General features: G+C 41.7%; 1 protein-coding gene across 3 annotated transcripts in view; it reads right to left on the reverse strand.

Annotated features, from left to right (window-relative positions):
• Nucleotides 1-19352, reverse strand: part of MGAT4A (alpha-1,3-mannosyl-glycoprotein 4-beta-N-acetylglucosaminyltransferase A) — a 108382-nt gene that overhangs the window by 6239 nt on the left and 82791 nt on the right. For all 3 annotated transcript variants that reach the window (XM_075563208.1, XM_075563207.1, XM_075563209.1), the window contains exons 11-14: nt 11809-11916; nt 11406-11599; nt 6803-6881; nt 6055-6121 (exon numbers count right to left, since the gene is read on the reverse strand). In XM_075563208.1, the coding sequence (XP_075419323.1) occupies nt 6055-6121; nt 6803-6881; nt 11406-11599; nt 11809-11916 (448 nt within the window). The remainder of the gene's footprint in view (nt 1-6054; nt 6122-6802; nt 6882-11405; nt 11600-11808; nt 11917-19352) is intronic.

A 19352-nucleotide genomic window follows, 5' to 3' on the forward strand; every position in this document is an offset into this window, starting at 1 on the left:
ACAGTGGGCCCCTACTAAAGTACTCGCTCAACACAAGAACACTTTGTGCTAACAATTCAGCAGTCTGAGATGCTCACCTACCTAGCACTATCGCTGAAGACAACAGGTGCACAAGCAAATGTGGTGAAGAAAGCTGATGGTGCCCGGCTATCAAAAGATATAGAATCTGGGGTCCTATAGGCTTGAAGATAAACAAGCAGCCATCTATCTGAGAAACAACAAAGCCCATATGGAAGAAGCACAGTAGTCTGTGAGATCACAAGGCGTGAAAGAGATCAGGTATCAGCCACGAGAGACCGAAAAAAAAATCATAGCATTATGAATGAGGGGGAGTGCAGAGTGGGGACCCAGGGCCCATCTGTGGGAAATTGGACATCTCCTTGCAGAAGGGCCACAGGAAGATGAGCCAATCAGGGTGCAGTATAGCAATGATATAATATACAGTTTTCCTCTAATTCTTGAATGCTTTCTCACACCCCCCCTTTCATGATCCCAATTCTACCTTACAAATCCGGCTGGAACAGAGGATGTACACTGGTATAGAAAGGAACTGGAAACAATTCTACAAATCCTGCTAGACCAGAGTACACTGGTACAGATAAGAGCTGGAAACACATGGAATCCAGGACAGATGAAACCCTCAGGACAAGTGGTGAGAGTGGCGATACCAGGAGGGTGGAGGGAAGGTGAGGGAGAAAGAGGTAACTGATTACAAGGATATACATATAACCTCCTCCCTGCGGGACAGACAGAAGAGTGGGTGAACGGTGACGTCAGACAGTGTAAGATATGACAAAATAATAATTTATAAATTACCGAGGATTCATGGGGGAGGGGGAGAAGGGAGGGAGGGGAAAAATGAGCTGATACCACGGGCTCAAGTAGAAAGCAAATGTTTTGAGAATGACGAGGGAAACAAATGTACAAAAGTGCTTGACACAATGGATGTATGTATGGATTGTGATGAGTTGTACGAACCTCCAATAAAATGATTTAAAATAAATACCCTTGCATTTATAATTATAAATAAATAAATAAGGTAAGACTGTTTTATTGGAAATGTGTTTAATCTGTGTGCTCCCAAGGAAATGGCTTTAATCACTCATTTCTGAGTTGGACTGGCAGAGTAGGTACATGCTACAAAAAATTAATATTAAATACTGAGTTAGGCAGGAAATTAAGTGTATAAAATTACTGTGAAATTTGAAACATATTTAACTCGTGAGGTATGGGGCACTCTTTCTTAATAAGCTCATTTTACTAGAAAAATAACTGCCAAGTGTAATCCTGGGAGGGAATAATAGGTAGATCATTGTGATCAGTTCCTCTTCTCCCCCACCGTCCTCTTACCCCCCTGGTATCACTACTCTCATTATTGGTCCGGAGGAGCTTATCTGTCCTGGATTCCCTGTGTTTCCAGCTCTTATCTGTACCAGTGTACTCTGGTCTAGCAGGATTTGTAGAATTGGGGTTATGAAAGTGAGGGGGAGGAAGCATTAAAGAATTAGAGGAAAGTTATGTTTCATCGGTGCTGTATTGCATCCTGACTGGCTTGTCTCTTCCTTGTGATCTTTCTGTAAGGGGTTGTTCAATTGTCTACAGATGGGCTTTGGGTCTCCTCTCCGCACTCCCCTCATTCACCTTGATATGATTTTTTTGTTCTGAGTCTTTGATGCCTGATACCTTCGACACCTCCCATGATCACCTATGCGATCATTCACACAGGACCTTTTCTCAACTGAGGTTCAATGTTCTAACTGACAACAATTATCAAAACATGAAAAGTGAGTGTACCAGAAACTGCCTGAGTGATAGGTACTTAACACGACTGTTCGAGGAGGTGTCTCTAAGGAGATGGTCTTGCACTGTCCTCTGGCCGATGAGGAATCAGCTACGTGGGGGTATATTGGAGTAAGCCAAGCTGAAGATTAGCAGACTCTGAAGGACTCCCACAGGATAAACCAGAATAGTATGCCTTTGGGCACAACAGCAGTGTATTGGTAGATAGGGTGTGTGGTGTGTGCACAAATAAGGCATCTATCTAGGTTTCCCATCAGTTTCATTCCAATAAAATGATCATTCCTATCTTTGGGTACCTAATTCGACCTGAGTTAACTTTAGGGCATGGTATAAGAAAGGGGTACAACTTCATTCTTTTGCATGTGGACATTGTGTCCCAGGACCGACTGGTGAAAAAACGACTTCCCATTGAACTGTCTGGGTGCCATTATTGAAATAAAGTGAATATTAATGTAAGGGATACTTCAGCATTCTCAATTTATTCTATTGGCCCACATGTCTAGTACACTGTCAGGGCTACTGTGATTTGTATGAAGTTTGGAAGTAAAGTGAGTGTTCTAGCTCTGTAATTTTCCTTTAAGACTGTTTTGTTTATTCTGGGAAGATACAACTGAACATTAGCATCATCCTGTCAATTATTACAAAAGAGCAACTAAGATATCGATAAAAAAATGTACTGAATCTGTTGATCAATTCAGGGAGTTCTGTCATGCTGCCAGGTAAGCACAGGATGTTAACCAAACTCAGTATGAGCGGTTCAAGCCCAGTGGCCTCTCTAAGGGAGAAAGATGAGACTCTCTGCTCGTTCGACCTTCAAAGGGCTCTTCTTTCCCACGTACTCCAAGTTTAGCTTCTTGGTTCATGAAACTACCACCTCTTAATTACTTACCTCCAAGATTTCCTTTGTTTTCCCAGAGCCCGTGGACTGGAACATCCCACGGTCCATTTCAAATAAAGTCAGTCACCTTATGGGGAGCAACATATCTCTTTCTTGTCATGGCCTCTCTCCTCTGTAAACTGTCTGCACCATTGTTTAAGGTCTTTGGGTGGGGGCAGCAGCCCATTTCTCTGAGAGCGGCACCCCTGCTTTGCAAGCTGAGTACCGAGTTGTGACAGTAGCCCTTGCATTTCTCAGTATGCCTCTCTCAGACTGTTTGGTGAACAAGCTACAAAAGGAGAGCAAACGGTTCACAGTATTCTTGGCCTACTGCGCCCAAGGCAGAGCTTGGGCCATACAACTGGAGCCTGGATGGAGAAGGGCAGCCTTGGGCCTCTCTCATTATTCTTTTCAGGAATAGGGTTTCTGCCACATGGAGTTGGGAGTTATGATAATTGCTAATGGTTTGCCCCTCCAATGGAGAAAGGGGTGACATGGGGAACCAATCACAATGATCTACCTATTATCCCCTCCCAGGATTACACTTGGCAGTTATTTTTCTAGTGAAATGAGCTTATTAGGAAAGAGTGCCCCATACCTCACTAGTTAAAATGTTTCAAATTTCACAGTAATTTTATACTCTTAATTCCCTGCCTAACTCAGTATTTAATATTAATTTTTTTGTAGCATGTACCTATTCTGCCAGTCCAACTCAGAAATGAGTGATTAAAGCCATTATCCTGGGAGCACACAGGTTAAACATTTCCAATAAAACAGAGTCTTACCTTATTTATAATTATAAATGCAAGGGTATTTATTTATTTTTTTAAATCATTTTATTGGGGGCTCATACATCTCTTATCAAAATCCATACATCCATCCATTGTGCCAAGCACTTTTGCACATCAGCCTGGAAGGGGAGCTATCAGAAGAGGGAGTCCTTTGTACTAGGCTATGCCTGTCTATAGTGGAACTTCTATCTCACTGAGGTTGGGCGGGTCAAGTGTAAAGCAGGCCATAGCTCATATGCCACGTACTCCTAATATTCTCACAGAAACCACGTAGATGGTTACCATCAAATGCTTCTCTAGTTGCTGTATGTCCCAAGGACAATTTTCTGAGGATTTAGTTGATTTGCTTTGAAATTAACTTAGGTGGAGAGCAAGGGTTTTGAGAATGATGAAGGCAATGAATGTACAAAGTACTTGACACAAATGATGTATGGATGGATTGTGATAAGAGTTGCATGAGCCCCTAATAAAATGATTTTAAAAATAAGAAAAAGAAAAAAGCAAATATAAGGAAAGCCCCTGATGAATGAGTTTTGCTCTTATAAGCTGGCTAGTGATTTCACTCCACACTGAAGTCCGGAGCACATACTATAATGTTCTCTGCAGTCTAGTCAACTGAATAAAGGGCTCTTCTAAATTATCCGGAAAAAAATCAACTTTGGTCAGTTCTAATTGTTTACTGGCATGGTCTGTGGAGCATGTCACACTGTTAGTACACAAAACCATACTTCCTAAGGGATAATTTTCAATCTTTGATTGAAAAGCATTACCATATTTTTATGTAGATAATGCATGCATTCTACATTTGCTTGTTGACCGTGCCCCACCTTCATGAGGTTCTGTCTTTAAAGTGTTATGCTAACACATATATATCATATATATCTAACAGTAACATGTAAAAAATCAAACAGCCTAGCATGCTTACAAAAATTCCTTTCCGAGGGAGAGTGTGGCTGGCAAACAGGCAAACAACAGGCAAGTATGACTGACATAAAAATGTGGCAATCCTTTTTTCCTCAGACACTTGCTGCACAAGGTACGAAATTTGATAAACTAACGTCAATTCTGATAAAGAACGATGGCTGGTGTTTAAATGAGCAGTGCCTTCAAATTACTGCAGACTTATCTAACACAGGCGCTTTCTTATGCTACTTTCACTATCTGTAACACAATAGCATTAGAAATTAATAACTGGTAAGTAATAAGGGTAGGAAATGTCTTGTGTATTCAACTAATTTTGCATACATTCTGATTAAGTACAACCCAAACAAAAGTGACTAAACACATCTAAGCACCAAGCCTGCATTGAAATTAGGCAGGTTTATTGTGCAAGCCTGACAGCGACAACCGAACGACCCTCATCAAATATTAAATGGCTCCAGGGGATCTGTTACAAAGGTAATATATGCCATCTCGCTAAAGTATGAATTTATCAACATAATCTTTTCTTTAGCTTGCTATTACTGAAGGCTTTAATTAGTTTTAAGTAAAAGAAAATACATAACCACCCACTGAGTAAATACTTATCAAATGACAGGCCTGTGTTCATTGCAGGAGATACCTAAGAGAGACTCTCCCCTTTCAGGACGAGTACACAGAACAGAGATATGAAAGAATGCATTGACTGCACAATAAAGGCCCACAGAAGGTGGCTTGAAGTACAGAAAAGAAGACAATTAAAGCAGTTAATAAAGGATAAGCAAAACATACTGATACATAATCCAGGCAAATAAAATGACTAGACACACAGCTGTTCACGAGAGCATGCAGCACTGAGAGGAGCAATACTGGTGATGGGAGAAAAAGAATAAGGGGATTAAGGTACGGTGATGTGAGGCTGAAGGAGGATGTGAGCCAAAGGGTCAGATCATGGAAATCATCAGATGTACTCGCAGTTTTAGAAAGGCACAGCTGTGATGCAAGGAAAGCCAACGGGGGACCCACACAGATGCATGGTTCTAGCATACGGGCAGAGAGCATTTAGCTCCAATTCAGATACCAAGACTTGAGGCCCTGTGACACAAAGGAGGCCAATTTGATACTCATGGGCCGCAAGGGAAAGAAGGCTTTTTGGGGAGACTCCCAAGGCTTGGGCTTAGGCTAGTAGGTGAATATGGGAGGCAATCCCATGAGCACTAAGAAGACTCTGTGTTATCGGTGGTCAGAGTGGACGGACGCTTTAGTGCCCTCCAAGGAGCTGCGCCAAGGGCATCCCAATACCAATCTGAAGCTCAGGAGGGAAGCAGGGGCTAGAATCACACATTCTGGCCTATGGATGTTAGCTGACATGACAAGAACAGTTAAGCGTCTCCAGAGAGACTACAGAGGCAGCTAAGGGCTGAATACCAGAGAAAGTCAACAACAAAACAAGGCAGATGGAAAAAGAACAAAAAAACCAGGGAATGGATCTTGACCTGAAAGTCCAGTTGCTCAAGATAATGTAGGAATTCAAAAACAAGAATAGAACTTGCAGTACATTTTAAATATAATCTGGAAGTTGCTTAATAAATGGAAATAAATTAAAATTACAGTTTAGGAATAAGTCTAGAAAAATAAAGAACTTTTAAATTTTAAAGTTGATATTACCTATTCTGAAATAACCGTCTTCTAACCGTTTGTCTTTGGTTTGTTTGCTTATTTTCAATTCTTCACTCTAAAATAAAATAAAGACAAATTTAATATTTAATGGTTTATTAAGTTTGTTATTATTTTATCTAAAATATTATTTTATCTAAAATATTATTTTATCTAAAAAGAGAAATGTCCTTGAACTTAAAAGGTTTGACAATAAAGGTTAAAAACAATAAAGGTTAAAAACAAACAAACCCCAAAACAAAAATGCTATCTTAAGCAGCATAAAATATGTTGGTGGTAAAAAAGAGTAACAGTAAAATAATTTTATAAACATTATTTTCTATTTGAAAAACACACACAAGAATTGTGTGCTAACCTGAAAGAAATCTGAGCATTCCCCAGAGACTAGTGAATTATTTTATTCTATTAATCAACAGACATTAAAGTCACATGATATTTTGGATCCCAAACACAAAAACAGGTAATAACCCAAGTAAAATGGAACATTTATTTTCCTAGTATAAACTTCCACACTAGTTCTCAACAGAAAACCAAGGGAAGGCTCTTCCTATAAAAGAGGCAAATGGGCCAATCTCTCCTAGTTATTATGTACTTTGTAAAAATCATACATTCAGATTCTCACCACTGAGGTCCTAGAGTCATTACAGAGATCGTTTTTCAACATATAAATAAGCATTGCCTCAAACCAAGTCAAATAGCATTAGTCCTTAAGGAAAGCTAGGGAAAGAAATCATCATACCTTCAAAGGCAGGACTTCCACAGTTGTATTTAGCAGAATGTCCCCTGGGTGTTCTTGGTTACCACTATGGAACAAATAACTGAAAATACAAACCAAATATGTGAGTCAGACAATGCCTGATCTCAGAGTAAGCAATTCTAAGCAAGAGTGGCTACATGAAACTGACAACACTAGGATGTTAAGTAACTGTACATTGTGCAATACAAACACACAAACAGCCATCGAGTCAATTCTGACTCGCAGCACCCCTACAGGATCACCTTTGGGTTTGTGAGGCTGCAAAGCATCACAGGAACAGTAAGCTGCTCTCCTCCAGAGCAGCTGGGGGCCTGACCCGCTCACCTTGCTGTTAGTAGGCCAACTTGTACTCCATTATGTCACCAGAGCTCCGTGTGTGTTACTCTGATAGTTGTCTGGCACATCAAGTTGGCTCTGACCCATAGAGACCCTCTGCACAACAGAATGAAGCACTGCACGGTCTGTCCTGTGCCATTCTCACAATTGTGCCCATGCTTGAGCCCATCGATACAGCCACTGTGTCGGCCCATCCTCTTGTTCGCTGCCCCTCTACTTTAGTAAGCATGATGTCCTCCAACAAGGACTGGTCTCTCCTGACAGTACTTCCAAAGTATGTAAGACAAAGTCTTGCCATCCTTGCCTCTAAGGGGCACTCTGACCTTACTTCCTCCAATACATATGTTTGTCTTTTTAGCAGTTCACAGTACTTTCAATACTGTTCTCCAGCACCACAAGCCAAATGCATCGATTCTTCTACTGTCTTATTATTAAATGTCCAACTTAAAGAAACGTAAAACCATAAAGTTACAGTCCCTAGGTGAGGTGTTAATTCCTGTCAGAAAAGGGCTCATTTGCAGTATCTAATACAGTATTCTACAGGCAGAAAAACATGACAGTTTCGTGTCATTCTTTGTATTTTTAAGTATATAAACTTTTTATATGGATCGACAGCTTGGCAAAAAAAATGTTTAGATTGACATCAGAAGCATGACCATTAAAAGAAGAAACTGCTGTATCAGACACCATCAACGCTGAAAACCTCTGTTCTGCATGGGACCTGTGAGAAGTTGAGAAGCTAAGCTACAGACCGGGGGAAAAGGCCTGCACCCACAAACTTGACAAAGATAGAATCCAAAATATATAAAGAATTCCTAAAACGCAGGCACTTAGAAATCAGGCAAACATCTGAACAGATCACCTTTTTAAAAAGGATGTAAGTACATGAAAGAAAATAAGTTCAATATCATTAGCCATTAGGAAAAGATCAATTAAAGTCATAATGGGTTATTAACACTACCCATCAGAAAGGGGAAAATAAAAATAGCAGCAGCTTCAAATGTAAGCTATGACGTGGAGGCATTGATACTGTCATTAGAACCAGAAAATGGTATGGCCATTCTGGAAAAGTTTGGCAGTTTCTTGGATTAAAAAAAAAAAAGAGGAGAAAGAAGTGAAAACCTACACATCACTGTTCACCCAACTGTGCTTGCAACAGGCCCAAAGGAAGCGCCCGAGAGTCAGTCAGGGGGCCTGGCTAACAGCTAGCTGCCACGCCCACCCGGCCACCGGAACAAAAGGGGATCTCCCCAGGCTGCTGCTGAGGGAAAAGGCCAAACCTAACATCCACAGACTACATGACTGGATGTATTTTAGAAATGAAAAATTTGATAGACATGGAGAAATAGAAGTGGTTCCCAGGGATGGATTAAGGCACAGGGGCTGGCAGGAGGCATGGGTCTGGCTATCCAGGGCAGTATGAAGGATTCTTGGGAGGACAGACATGCCCTTCATGTCTTGACAGTCACCTTCCAACCCTGGCTGTGATACTGTACAGGAATTTGCAAGCTGCTACCATTGGAGGAGACTGGGTAAGGTACACACAAGATGTCTCAGTATCATTTCTTACAACAGCATGCCAATGTACAACTTCTCAAAATCAAAGTTACATTTTGTCTAAAGGTAAATTACTTCTTTGGGGTGGGGGTGGTGGTGCATGTAAAATAAATGTGGCAAGTCAACATGAAAAACTCTTATTCCACCACTGTGAACTGTTTGATGTACGTATTCCTCCCAGCTTTTTTCTATGTAACATGTGTAAAATACTAATAGTTCTATTATTTCAACTAAAGCAGACTCATGGTAGTAAGTAATGTACTTTGTTTTCTTGATGTTTCTTTACATTAGTACATAAGGATCTATGACATTGTTTTTAACAACTGTTCCTAGCATTCCATTGCATGGAGATGCATCGTTTACTTAGCCAATGCTTCCTCATAGACATGTGTTATTTCTATTTGTATGATGTCCCTGTAAGTGTGATAAACAACACTTCAAAGTGCACAGTATGAAAGATGAACACGTGCTAATAACTAACAGGTACTACATACTCCTCCATGTGCACACGCATTTGATTATGTTTTACCAGTGATATCCCAATTGCTTACAACAATTTTACTATTTAAATTCCTCTTTGGAACCCATTTAGAGCAACAAAAGAAAATTAGTGACATTCAGTTAAAATTAAGTTTTGTTTTTTTTTTTACCATGTTTAGTGGAATTATTCCAAATTATTTTGGAAGATTTAAAATATCCAATTGGCCCCCACATAAGGACACATAATATACTGCAGGCCTTCTCTTCTGGGGATTACATTTAAATGTGCTTTAGACAAACCATGGAACACACCCAGGGACTGAGGCACAAATGGAAGGAATCAAGACTGCTTGAATTAAAAAAACAGGAGAAATGCCTACGTTTGAAAACTGACTATCTATGCTGATGAAGATCCCAGGGTTTAAAAAATCATCTGCATGTGCCAAACTAATGACTAGGAGTTGCCTGTCAAATGATCATTTCAACCAAACTTCTGGACTAGTCAACCAGACCTTGGTAAAAACTTAAAAGGATGTCCTAGAATAAGCCCATAAAAACTAATTTAAGATTCTGAGGAACGTGCTACGTAAAACATTTTAGAAACCATACTAAATATCAGGGAGCCCCAATGGCAATGAGGTTTAGGCACTGCCCTGCTAAATCCCAAGGCTGCCTGTTCTAAACCAAGAGAAAGATAGGCTATCCACTCCCAGTCAGTTACAGTTCTGGAAACCCTAAACAGGGTCTCTCTGTGTTGGAGTTGACTCGATGGTAGTGAGTTTGATTTTGGTAGATTATGCATCAGTTCAGAACTACCAGTAACATCTCTCAAACACGGTAAATAATGCTGATATCACATCTGAAAACAACTCACCAATTCTATCATTAAATTATTCTCAATGTAACTCATAACTTAACATTTTGGGATCCACTGCCACCTTACATCTGTTATGCTCCCAAAATTGCATTATCTTCAAGCCTATAGGACCCCAGACTCTATATCTTTTGATAGCCAGGCACCATCAGCTTCCTTCACCACATTTGCTTATGTACCCGCTTTGTCTTCAGCGATCGTGTTGGGACAGGCTGGTGTGCTTCTTCCATGTGGGTTTTGCTGTTTCTCAGCTAGATGGCTGCTTGTTTATCTCCAGCCCTTTAAGACCCCAGATGCTATATCTTTTGATAGCCAGGCACCATCAGCTTTCTTCACCACATTTCTTGTGCACCTGTTAACTTCAGTGATCGTGCCAAGAAGGTGAGCAGCTCAGATTGCCAAATTGTTAGAACAAATTGTTAGAACAAAGTGTTCTTGTGTTGAGGGAGTGCTGAGAAACAACAAAGCCCACATGGAAGAAGCACGCCAGCCTGTGAGATCACAAGGCATTGAAGGGATCAGGTATCAGGCATCAAAGACCAAAATATCATAGCATTGTGAATGAGGGGTAATGCAGAGTGGGGTCCCAAGGCCCATGTGTGGACAATTGGATATCCCTTTGCAGAAGGGTCACAGGGAGGAGATGATCCAGTCAGGGTGCAATGTAGCAATAATAAAATATACAACTTTCCTCTAGTTCTTGAATGCTTCCTCCCAACCCTCCCACTATCATGATCCCAGTTCTACCTTATAAATTCGGCTGGACCAGATGATGTACACTGGTACAGGTAGGAACTGGAAACACAGGGAATCCAGGACAGATGAAACCCTCAGGACCAGTGGTGAGAGTGGCGATACCGGGAGGGTGTATGGAAGGTGAGGTAGAAAGGGGGAACTGATCACAAGGACCTACATATAACCTCCTCCCTGGGGGATAGACAACAGAAAAGTGGGTGAAGGGAGACTTCAGACAGTGTAAGATATGACAATAATTTATACATTATCAAGGGTTCATGAAGGAGTGGGGATCGGGGAGGGAGGGAGGGGTAAAAATTAGGAGCTGATGCCAGAGGCTTAGGTGGAGAGCAAATGTTTTGAGAATAATGATGGCAACGAATGTACAAATGTGCTTTACACATGTATGCATGGATTGTGATAACGAGTTGCATGAGCCCCCAATAAAATGATTTAAAAAAACAATGGATGTAGGTGTGGATTGTAATAAAGAGTAATAAGTCTCCAATAAAACAATTTGATTATTTTTAAAAAGTTGCATCATAAATCATTGGGAACAAGAGGTTTGAAATTAGACAACAAAGATATTTTAAAATCACCCACCTTTCAACATTGACTGGCTTATCAAATTTAAACAAGATGTAGTCTCCAGCAACCGGAGTTATAGCCCAAAAGAAGTCCTCTCCCATGTACGTTTTCTCCAGTGCATGTCCTTGATAGATCTTCATGGAAGTAGATACTTCTGCAGGTGGGTTCACGTGAATTTTGAGAAGTAATGGTTTCATGTAATCTTTATCCTGGGGGAAAAGACATGCCTGATGTTAACTACTCTACGTAATTTATGTACATTTAAGAGAAAGGGCAATACTTACATGAGGGGGAATTTTAAAAGTTTGTGGGAAAATTCTACTATCTTTTAAATCTATTTTTCCACAGACTTTTTCAAGCTCCCCTTAGACACTAAATTAACAAAATGTATTATCCATCAGGAAAACAAATCACTCACGGTGAGTTTCTGAATTTTCCCTGTGAGTGAAGAATGAAGACCAACATGTTGGAAAAGGGAAGGTCTGAAGCGAATTCGTAGATTTGCTTTCTGTCTGTCACAATGCTTCTAAATATTAAAAAAAAATTGTGTTACATAATAAAAGTGAAATCTTGTCATCATCTGAAAAACAGTCCTTTATAATAATATTGGAAAGAAAATGCAAGTTCCTCTCCTAATTTCAAGTCATACATTTATTATGTTACTGAGAATTTTTATCTACATGACAACCAACATACATGATCATGAGATTAAAAATAAGTACATCTAAGTGGAAACTGAAGGATTTACTTTTAATTATCCTTCCAGAGATGCTAATACAGATTTACCCTTTAATATTAAAATGCACGAATTATACCTTACTGCCATGATGGCACAGTGGTTAAAGCACTTCCCTCTGAATCGAAATGTTAGAGGCTCAAACCTACCAGCCCCTCTACAGGAGGATGTGGCACCCTGCTTCTGTACACATTACGGCCCTGAAAACTCTACGGAGCAGCTCTACTCTGTCCTCCAGACTTGCTAAGAGTTGGAATTGACTCAGCAGCAATACCACTGATTGATTCTTGGTGTGAAAATTCAACTCAAGGTGCATTGTGGCCCAGATATCAGGCTACAGGCTGTCTTCATGCTTGACCATTATGTGATGACTTGCTGAAATGAGAAGAAAACCAAAATGCTAGCACAGTTCTCAATGTTGTGTTAGGGCTTCATGGTCATGAGGATCTTGGCAAGCTTTTATAAACTATTTTCAAGACAGTAAACAATGACTTCCATAAATTTGAGGCCAAGAAGACATTACTTATAAGACATTCCACTTTGAAAGACCTCCAAAAATGTACTGGACTTATTTATAATTTCTATTTCTATCCAAAAGGTTGTATTTTGTTATCATCAGCATTATTACTAATACTAGAATAGAGTGGAAATACTGTATTATTGTTACATACTACTCAAGTAGAGGGAGGATGGAGGCAGGGCAGAAAGGAGTGGAATTAAGTAGAGAGGGGACATGGAGTGGGAGAAGAAAATAACTTTCAGTGAGTGAGATTCAGCAAACCATGCGAGAGTTTGTGCCACAGGCAATGTGAGCAATCAGGATGAAAAGTAAAAGCAGACCAAGAATGCATGAATGATTTTAAAGGGTTTCCAAGTCCACTGACAAAGCTAGGTTGTCGGGTGGCCATCAAGAAGATGGTGAAAGTGTCCTTGACATCCTAAGGGAAGACTGGAGAATTATGGACCAAAGAAAGCCATGGGAGCTGAGGGGGAAACTTTTTGGGAAAACATTTAAAGTCTGGGCTATCTACTCTCCTAAAAAGTTACAGTCTCTAACACCCATAAGAGGTCACTATAAGTCAGCACGGACTTGGTGGCAATGAGTTTGGTTTTCTGGTTTTTATATATTAATAAAGTTTTTATATATCAATAAAGAACATATAAAAAACTTCTACAAATGAACAACATAAAGACAAACCCCACAATAAAAAAAAAATGGGCAGACCAAAACCAGGGATGTACATGGTAGGCAATGGTGGAGGAGGTGGGGAAAGGAAAACAAAAGGATGAATACAAGGAAGAAAAGGGTAGTGGGGTCATGGGGCATTAATCCACCCAAGGGGAGGGTATTGTTTATATCTCCACAGGGAAAGTGGGACCAGACTTCAACCCAGAGTCTCAAGGTGTGAATGCAATATCCCGGCGTGGAGTAGGGAACCAGTGGAGAGGTCTGGGAGGCTGGTCCCAGCACCATAAATTAAGTGGATTCCTGCCCCTCCCCCGAAAAGAATTTGTTCCAAAGGACGACATTGACTCTGCAGTCCCGGGAGATGAACATATCTGATCAAAGCACACGGGAGAAGATGAAGGGGCAGGAGGAGAGAGTGGAGCACAGCCTGGCCCACCAGGCCGTGATGATGATGTTCCTGAGTAGAGCAGCCAGTCCACAGAGAAAACAACATGGCTGGTCCCACTATGAGAAATGATGCCAATCAGTGACTAAGGGCGATACAGGGGACTGCAACCGGAGACACAGTGTGGGAATTGCACCTGACCTGATCCCACCACACTGAGGCAAATCACTGGGGGAGTGCAGCGGAACAGCAAGGGAATGGAGTGGCAAGGTCCCCAGGGAATGCTTAAAGTGGACTTTGGGGCCAGGGCGTGGTGCCCCAACAGACTGGACTGGAAAACGCTCCTAAGGGCCAGCAAACGATCCCTGAACTAACTACAAGCTTTTCTCTTGTGAAATGTTTTGTTCTGTTCTTTGTCAGTGGTTTGTTTTTGTTGTTTTGTTGCCTGGTTGTATACTGTTGCTTTGTTTTCTTCTGTCTTGTTTTCGTGCATGTTAGTGTCTCCACAGGTCTGTCTGAATAGGACAGGCTGGATGAACTATCTGGAGGAAAAACAACAGGACCGACAGTTCCAGGGGGACTTGGGGTGGGGGGGCAGGGGGGGGTAAGGAAGTGGTGTTAACAAACCCAGGGACAAGGGAAAAACATGGGACCCCAAATGGTAGAGAAGGGGGAGTGGCAGGCCTGGTGGGAAATGATCAAGGGTAAGGTTGCTTAGAGAAGAGGTATACTCTAGCCCAGGTGGCGACGAAGCATGGTAGTAGGGCAGGAGGAAAGTCAAGGGAGATGTAGGAAAGAGCTAGGAGTCAAAGGGCATTCATGGAGGTCTAGACAAAGACATGTACATGCAAATATATATAGGAGGATGGGGAAATAGATCTATGTGTCTATATTTATAGGTCAAGTATTAAGGTGGCGGAAGGACCTTGGGCCTCTACTCAAACACTCCCTCAATGCATGAATACCTTCTTTTATTAAATTGGAACTCTATGATGCTTACTCTCCCGACACAATGGCTGGAGCCAAAGTGGGTGAACAAGTAAATGTGGTGAAGAAAGCTGATGGTGCCCGGCTATCAAAAGAGATAGTGACTGGGGTCTTAAAGGCTTGAAGATAAACAAGCGGCCATCTAGCTCAGAAGCAACAAAGTCCACATGGAAGAACACACCAGCCTGTGTGATCGAGTGGTCCCAAAGGGATCAGTTACCAGGCATCAAAGAACAAAAAATCGTATCATTGACTGCATACCTCCATGATAGGATCGCTGAAGACAAATGGGTGCATAAGCAAATGTGGTGAAGAAAGCTGATGGTGCCCGGCTATCAAAAGAGATAGTGTCTGGGGTCTTAAAGGCTTGAAGGTGAACAAGCGGCCATCTAGCTCAGAAGCAAAAAAGCCCACATGGAAGAAGCACACCGGCCAGTGCGATCACGATGTGCCAAGGGACCAGGTATAAGGCATCATGCAAAAAAAAGATATAAGTGTGTGTATGTATGTGTATATATGTATATATATACCATATTAAATGAAGGGGGAAGTGCAGAGTGGAGACCCAAGGCCCAAGTGTCGGCCAATGGAGATCCCCTCATAGAGGGGTTTAGGAGAGGAGATGGGTCAGTCAGGGTGCGAGGTAGTACCGATGAAGAACACAGCTTTCCCCCAGATCCTGGATGCTTCCTCCCCCCAATTACCATGATCCGAATTCTACCTTGCAGGGCTGGATAGGACAGAGGCTGTACACTGGTACATATGAGGGCTGGAGGTACAGGGAATCCAGGGTGGATGATACCTTCAGGACCAAGGGTGTGAGGGACGATGCTGGGAGAGTGGAGGGTGAGTGGGTTGGAAAGGGGGAACTGATTACCAGGATCCACATGTGATCTCTTCCCTGGGAGAGGGACAGCAGAGAAGGAGGGAAGGGAGACTCCGGATAGGGCAAGATATGACAAAATAACGATGTATAAATTACCAAGGGCACATGAGGGAGGGGGAAAGGGGAGGGAGGGGAAAAAAAAAAGAGGACCTGATGCAAGGGGCTTAAGTGGAGAGCAAATGCCTTGAGAATGATTGGGGCAGGGAATGTATGGATGTGCTTTATACAATTGATGTATGTATATGTATGTATGGTGATAAGAGTTGTATGAGTCCCTAATAAAATGTAAAAAAAGAAAAGAGGAGAAAAAAATGATTATGGCAAAGACTGTACAGATGTGCTTTATACAACTGATGTATGTATATGTATGAACTGTGATAAGAATTGTATGAACCCCAATAAATTGTTTTAAAAAAATGGGCAAAAGACTTGAATGGACATGTCACCAGAGCCTACACAAATAGCCACCAAGCACTGAAAAAGATGCTCAGTGCTATTAGAAGAGGTGCAGATCCAGACCACAAGGAGGCTGTTCCCACTGCAGAATGGTTATGATCTCACACACTGAAGGGAAATGACAGGTTGGTGTGGATGTGGAGAAATTCCAAGCCTTGTCCGGTGCTAGAAGGGAAGTAAAATGGCATTCCCACTGTGGAAAGTTTAGCAGTTCCTCAAAACATTAAACACAGAACTCCCACCACAGCTACAGACCCAGAAGTGAAGGCAGGGCCGTAAACCGAGACTTGTGCAACAAGGTTCGCTGCAGCAGTTCCCACACAGCCAGAAGGTAGGAACCTGAACGCCCAAACCAGGTAAAGGGGTAAACAAAACGTGCTATAGACATCTATCAGAATATTACTCAGCCACACAGGGAAATCCAAACCCAGTGCACATCACGACGTGGATGAACCCTGAACACAGCATGCTCAGGGAAACAAGTCTCACAAAAGGCCAAACGCCATATGATTCATTTACATGAAATAGGTAAATATACAAAGACCCGCGTTTTCAGTGGTTACGAGAAGGAGCTAGGGAGGTGTATAGGAGGCACTGAAGTAATTAGAGAGAGAGGAGAACAACGTGGAAAAGGGCAGCGGTGATGGTTGAGTAACACGGAGAATGTAATTCATGTCACTGAGTTACTCTTATAAGAACTGCCGAGCTGGCAAATGCTGTTCTATACTTTTCACAATTACAAAACAAAGCACAATAGCGAAAATAACCCACAGTCTAAGGAAAGGCGAAGGAACAGAGATAAGGCAGTCCCAAGGCAAGGTGCAGACATTAGGACGGAAGCAGAAGTACAGGGCCAAAGTGAGGTGGTGGTGATGGACTGCGCGGGGGGTGGGGGGAGGAATGTCTGCAACGGAGAGGCTGAAACAAAGTGAGGGTACACTGCTGACTGTGGAACTGTGGGCCTTCACCTAACTCACAATCGAGTTCCCGAAAACACAGCTCTATTGGACAGTTCCCCAGGTGGCCATGGGTTGGTGGTGTTCCTTTGGTTTTCGTTGAGCAGGGGCCTCCTCTCTCCTGTCCCCATCCTTCAGAGCTATGTGCAGTGATCGTGTCTATGCTCACACGAAGCCTTCCAGAGCATCCGGCCAGTTTCCCACAAGGAAGTAAGGGTGCCACTGAGGCAAATTAAGAGGCTTTTAGGTGGGAAATAGTTGGACATTTAAAGACATCTGTCATGAGTCAGAACTCATGACAACCTCATAGGTGTCCCAGGAAAACTTGCTCCATGGGTTTTCAATGACTGATGTTCGGAAGGAGGCACCAGACTTGCCCTTTGCAGCGCCTCTGGGGGGACTGCAAGCTTCCCAACAGCAGCTGAGCGAGTTCACCGTTTGTTCTCCGACTCCCAATGTACATGTACACATTGACACCTCAGCTGGCTCAGGATGGTTCCACGCTCCAACTTTTCACTACTCGAACTGGAAAGTTCGAAAACAATCTGTGCAGTGTTCATAGGCTCCATAGGCAAGCCAAAACTCTGTCGTGAAAACACCTGCACAGGCCAAGAGGGAGTCCTGCATCACACCTCAGCTCGTCACAGACACAAAGTCTAAGGACTGCTCCGCTCAGACAGCATGTAGTGCTTGTGTTAATACATTAAAATATCCATCACTGTGTTTTGTTTCAGTGCTTCGTTTGCGTAATATATTGTAACCATGGCTCCAAAGAAAGTTAGTGATACCAGCATAAAGCTAGCAAGAAAACTGCGAGAACCACGATGGGCTTAAAGAAATAAATCACTGCAGAGTGTGAATCAGGTCACCACTTGTCTGTTCTGGCAGCCGAATACATGGCTAAGTCGACATTTTTTTTTGGGGGGGGAGGGCCTTATTAGCCCAGCTATTGAAAGCAAAAGGTGCAAAACTGTTAGCCACGAAACAAGGAACCAACCTCCTCGATGAGGCTGGTAAGTTAGATTGAGGTGGATAAATCCGAAACAACTCCATGGTGACAGTGCATGGAGAAAGTAGTAAGTGAGGAGGTTAACTGCCTCCAGAGTGATTTAAAGTCCTGGAAAATGAATTTTTAAGTGTAATTTTGGGGCCTCAGAACAAGTAATTTAGTTTTCCATTATTTCTTATGGAGAAAATACGTTCAGTTCTCTAGCTTTTTGATGTTTGAACATGAATTTGGAACGAATTGAGTTCTACAACCAAGGTATCACTGTATAGTTATCAAATGTATGACCTCTTAATGGAAATTTTATGCCTTTTATTATTTAAAACAAATTATGGAAAAAGTAATAAAATCGTCCAAAGTATTGTATACTAACATTTTGAATGAATTAAAAATTATTTTCTCAGGACCAATATTGAGAGTAGCCATACCAGGAGAGTAGGCATACCAGGAGGGCAAGGGGAAGGTGGGAGGCACTACGGGGAACTGATCATAATGATCTTATAGCCCCCTTCCAGGGGGATGGACAACAGAAAAGTGGGTGAAGGGAGACATTATCAGTGTAAGACATGACAAAATAATAATAATTTATAAATTATCAAGGGTTCATGAGGAAGAAGGGTGAGGGAGGGGGAAAAATGAGGAGCTGATACCAAGGGCTCAAGTAGAAAGAAAATGTTTTGAGAATGACGATGACAACCAATGTACAAATGAGCTTGACGCAGTGGATGAATGTATAGATGGTAGTAAGAGTTGTACGAGCCCCAATAAAATGATTTTTTAAAACGATTTTTATGTTTTAAATTTTACTCTCAGAGGTTTTTATCCCACTTTATAGGCTTGGTTTTAGAACCTAACCAGGTTAGATAAAACTGAACCACATCAATTAAATTCAAGTTATTTTAGAAGGGTAAAAGTACCATTAACATTCTTGTACCTGCTGCAAAAATTCTTATAAATCTCAAAGACAATCCTGGTAAAGGGCTCTGATTTCAAAAATGAGCTGTGCAAATCAATTTACCCATTCAACCGTGCTGGAAAAGGAGCTACTTTAACCCTTCACCACATTCCGAGGTTTGCCCTAAAAATGGGGGTTTCCCCTCTTAGTTTTTTTAATCAGAAAGAAAGCAATGCTACTTTCTAGACACCACACAGTGGTGTTCGGACCCATGATTGGAAGGGAGGATAGTCAAGCTACTCTAGAGGATACAAGATCAGGGAGTCGTGATGAATATTAATTCAACTTACGGCATGTGCTTATAATAAATATTTAGTTCTTAAAAATTATTTGCTTATCCCAAATAAACTGAATGTCTTATTTTTTTCAGAGACACAATTCACACTGGACAATGAAAACATACCTA

Source organism: Tenrec ecaudatus, chromosome 11 (assembly GCF_050624435.1).
Source record: "Tenrec ecaudatus isolate mTenEca1 chromosome 11, mTenEca1.hap1, whole genome shotgun sequence".
Lineage (NCBI taxonomy): Eukaryota > Metazoa > Chordata > Mammalia > Afrosoricida > Tenrecidae > Tenrec > Tenrec ecaudatus.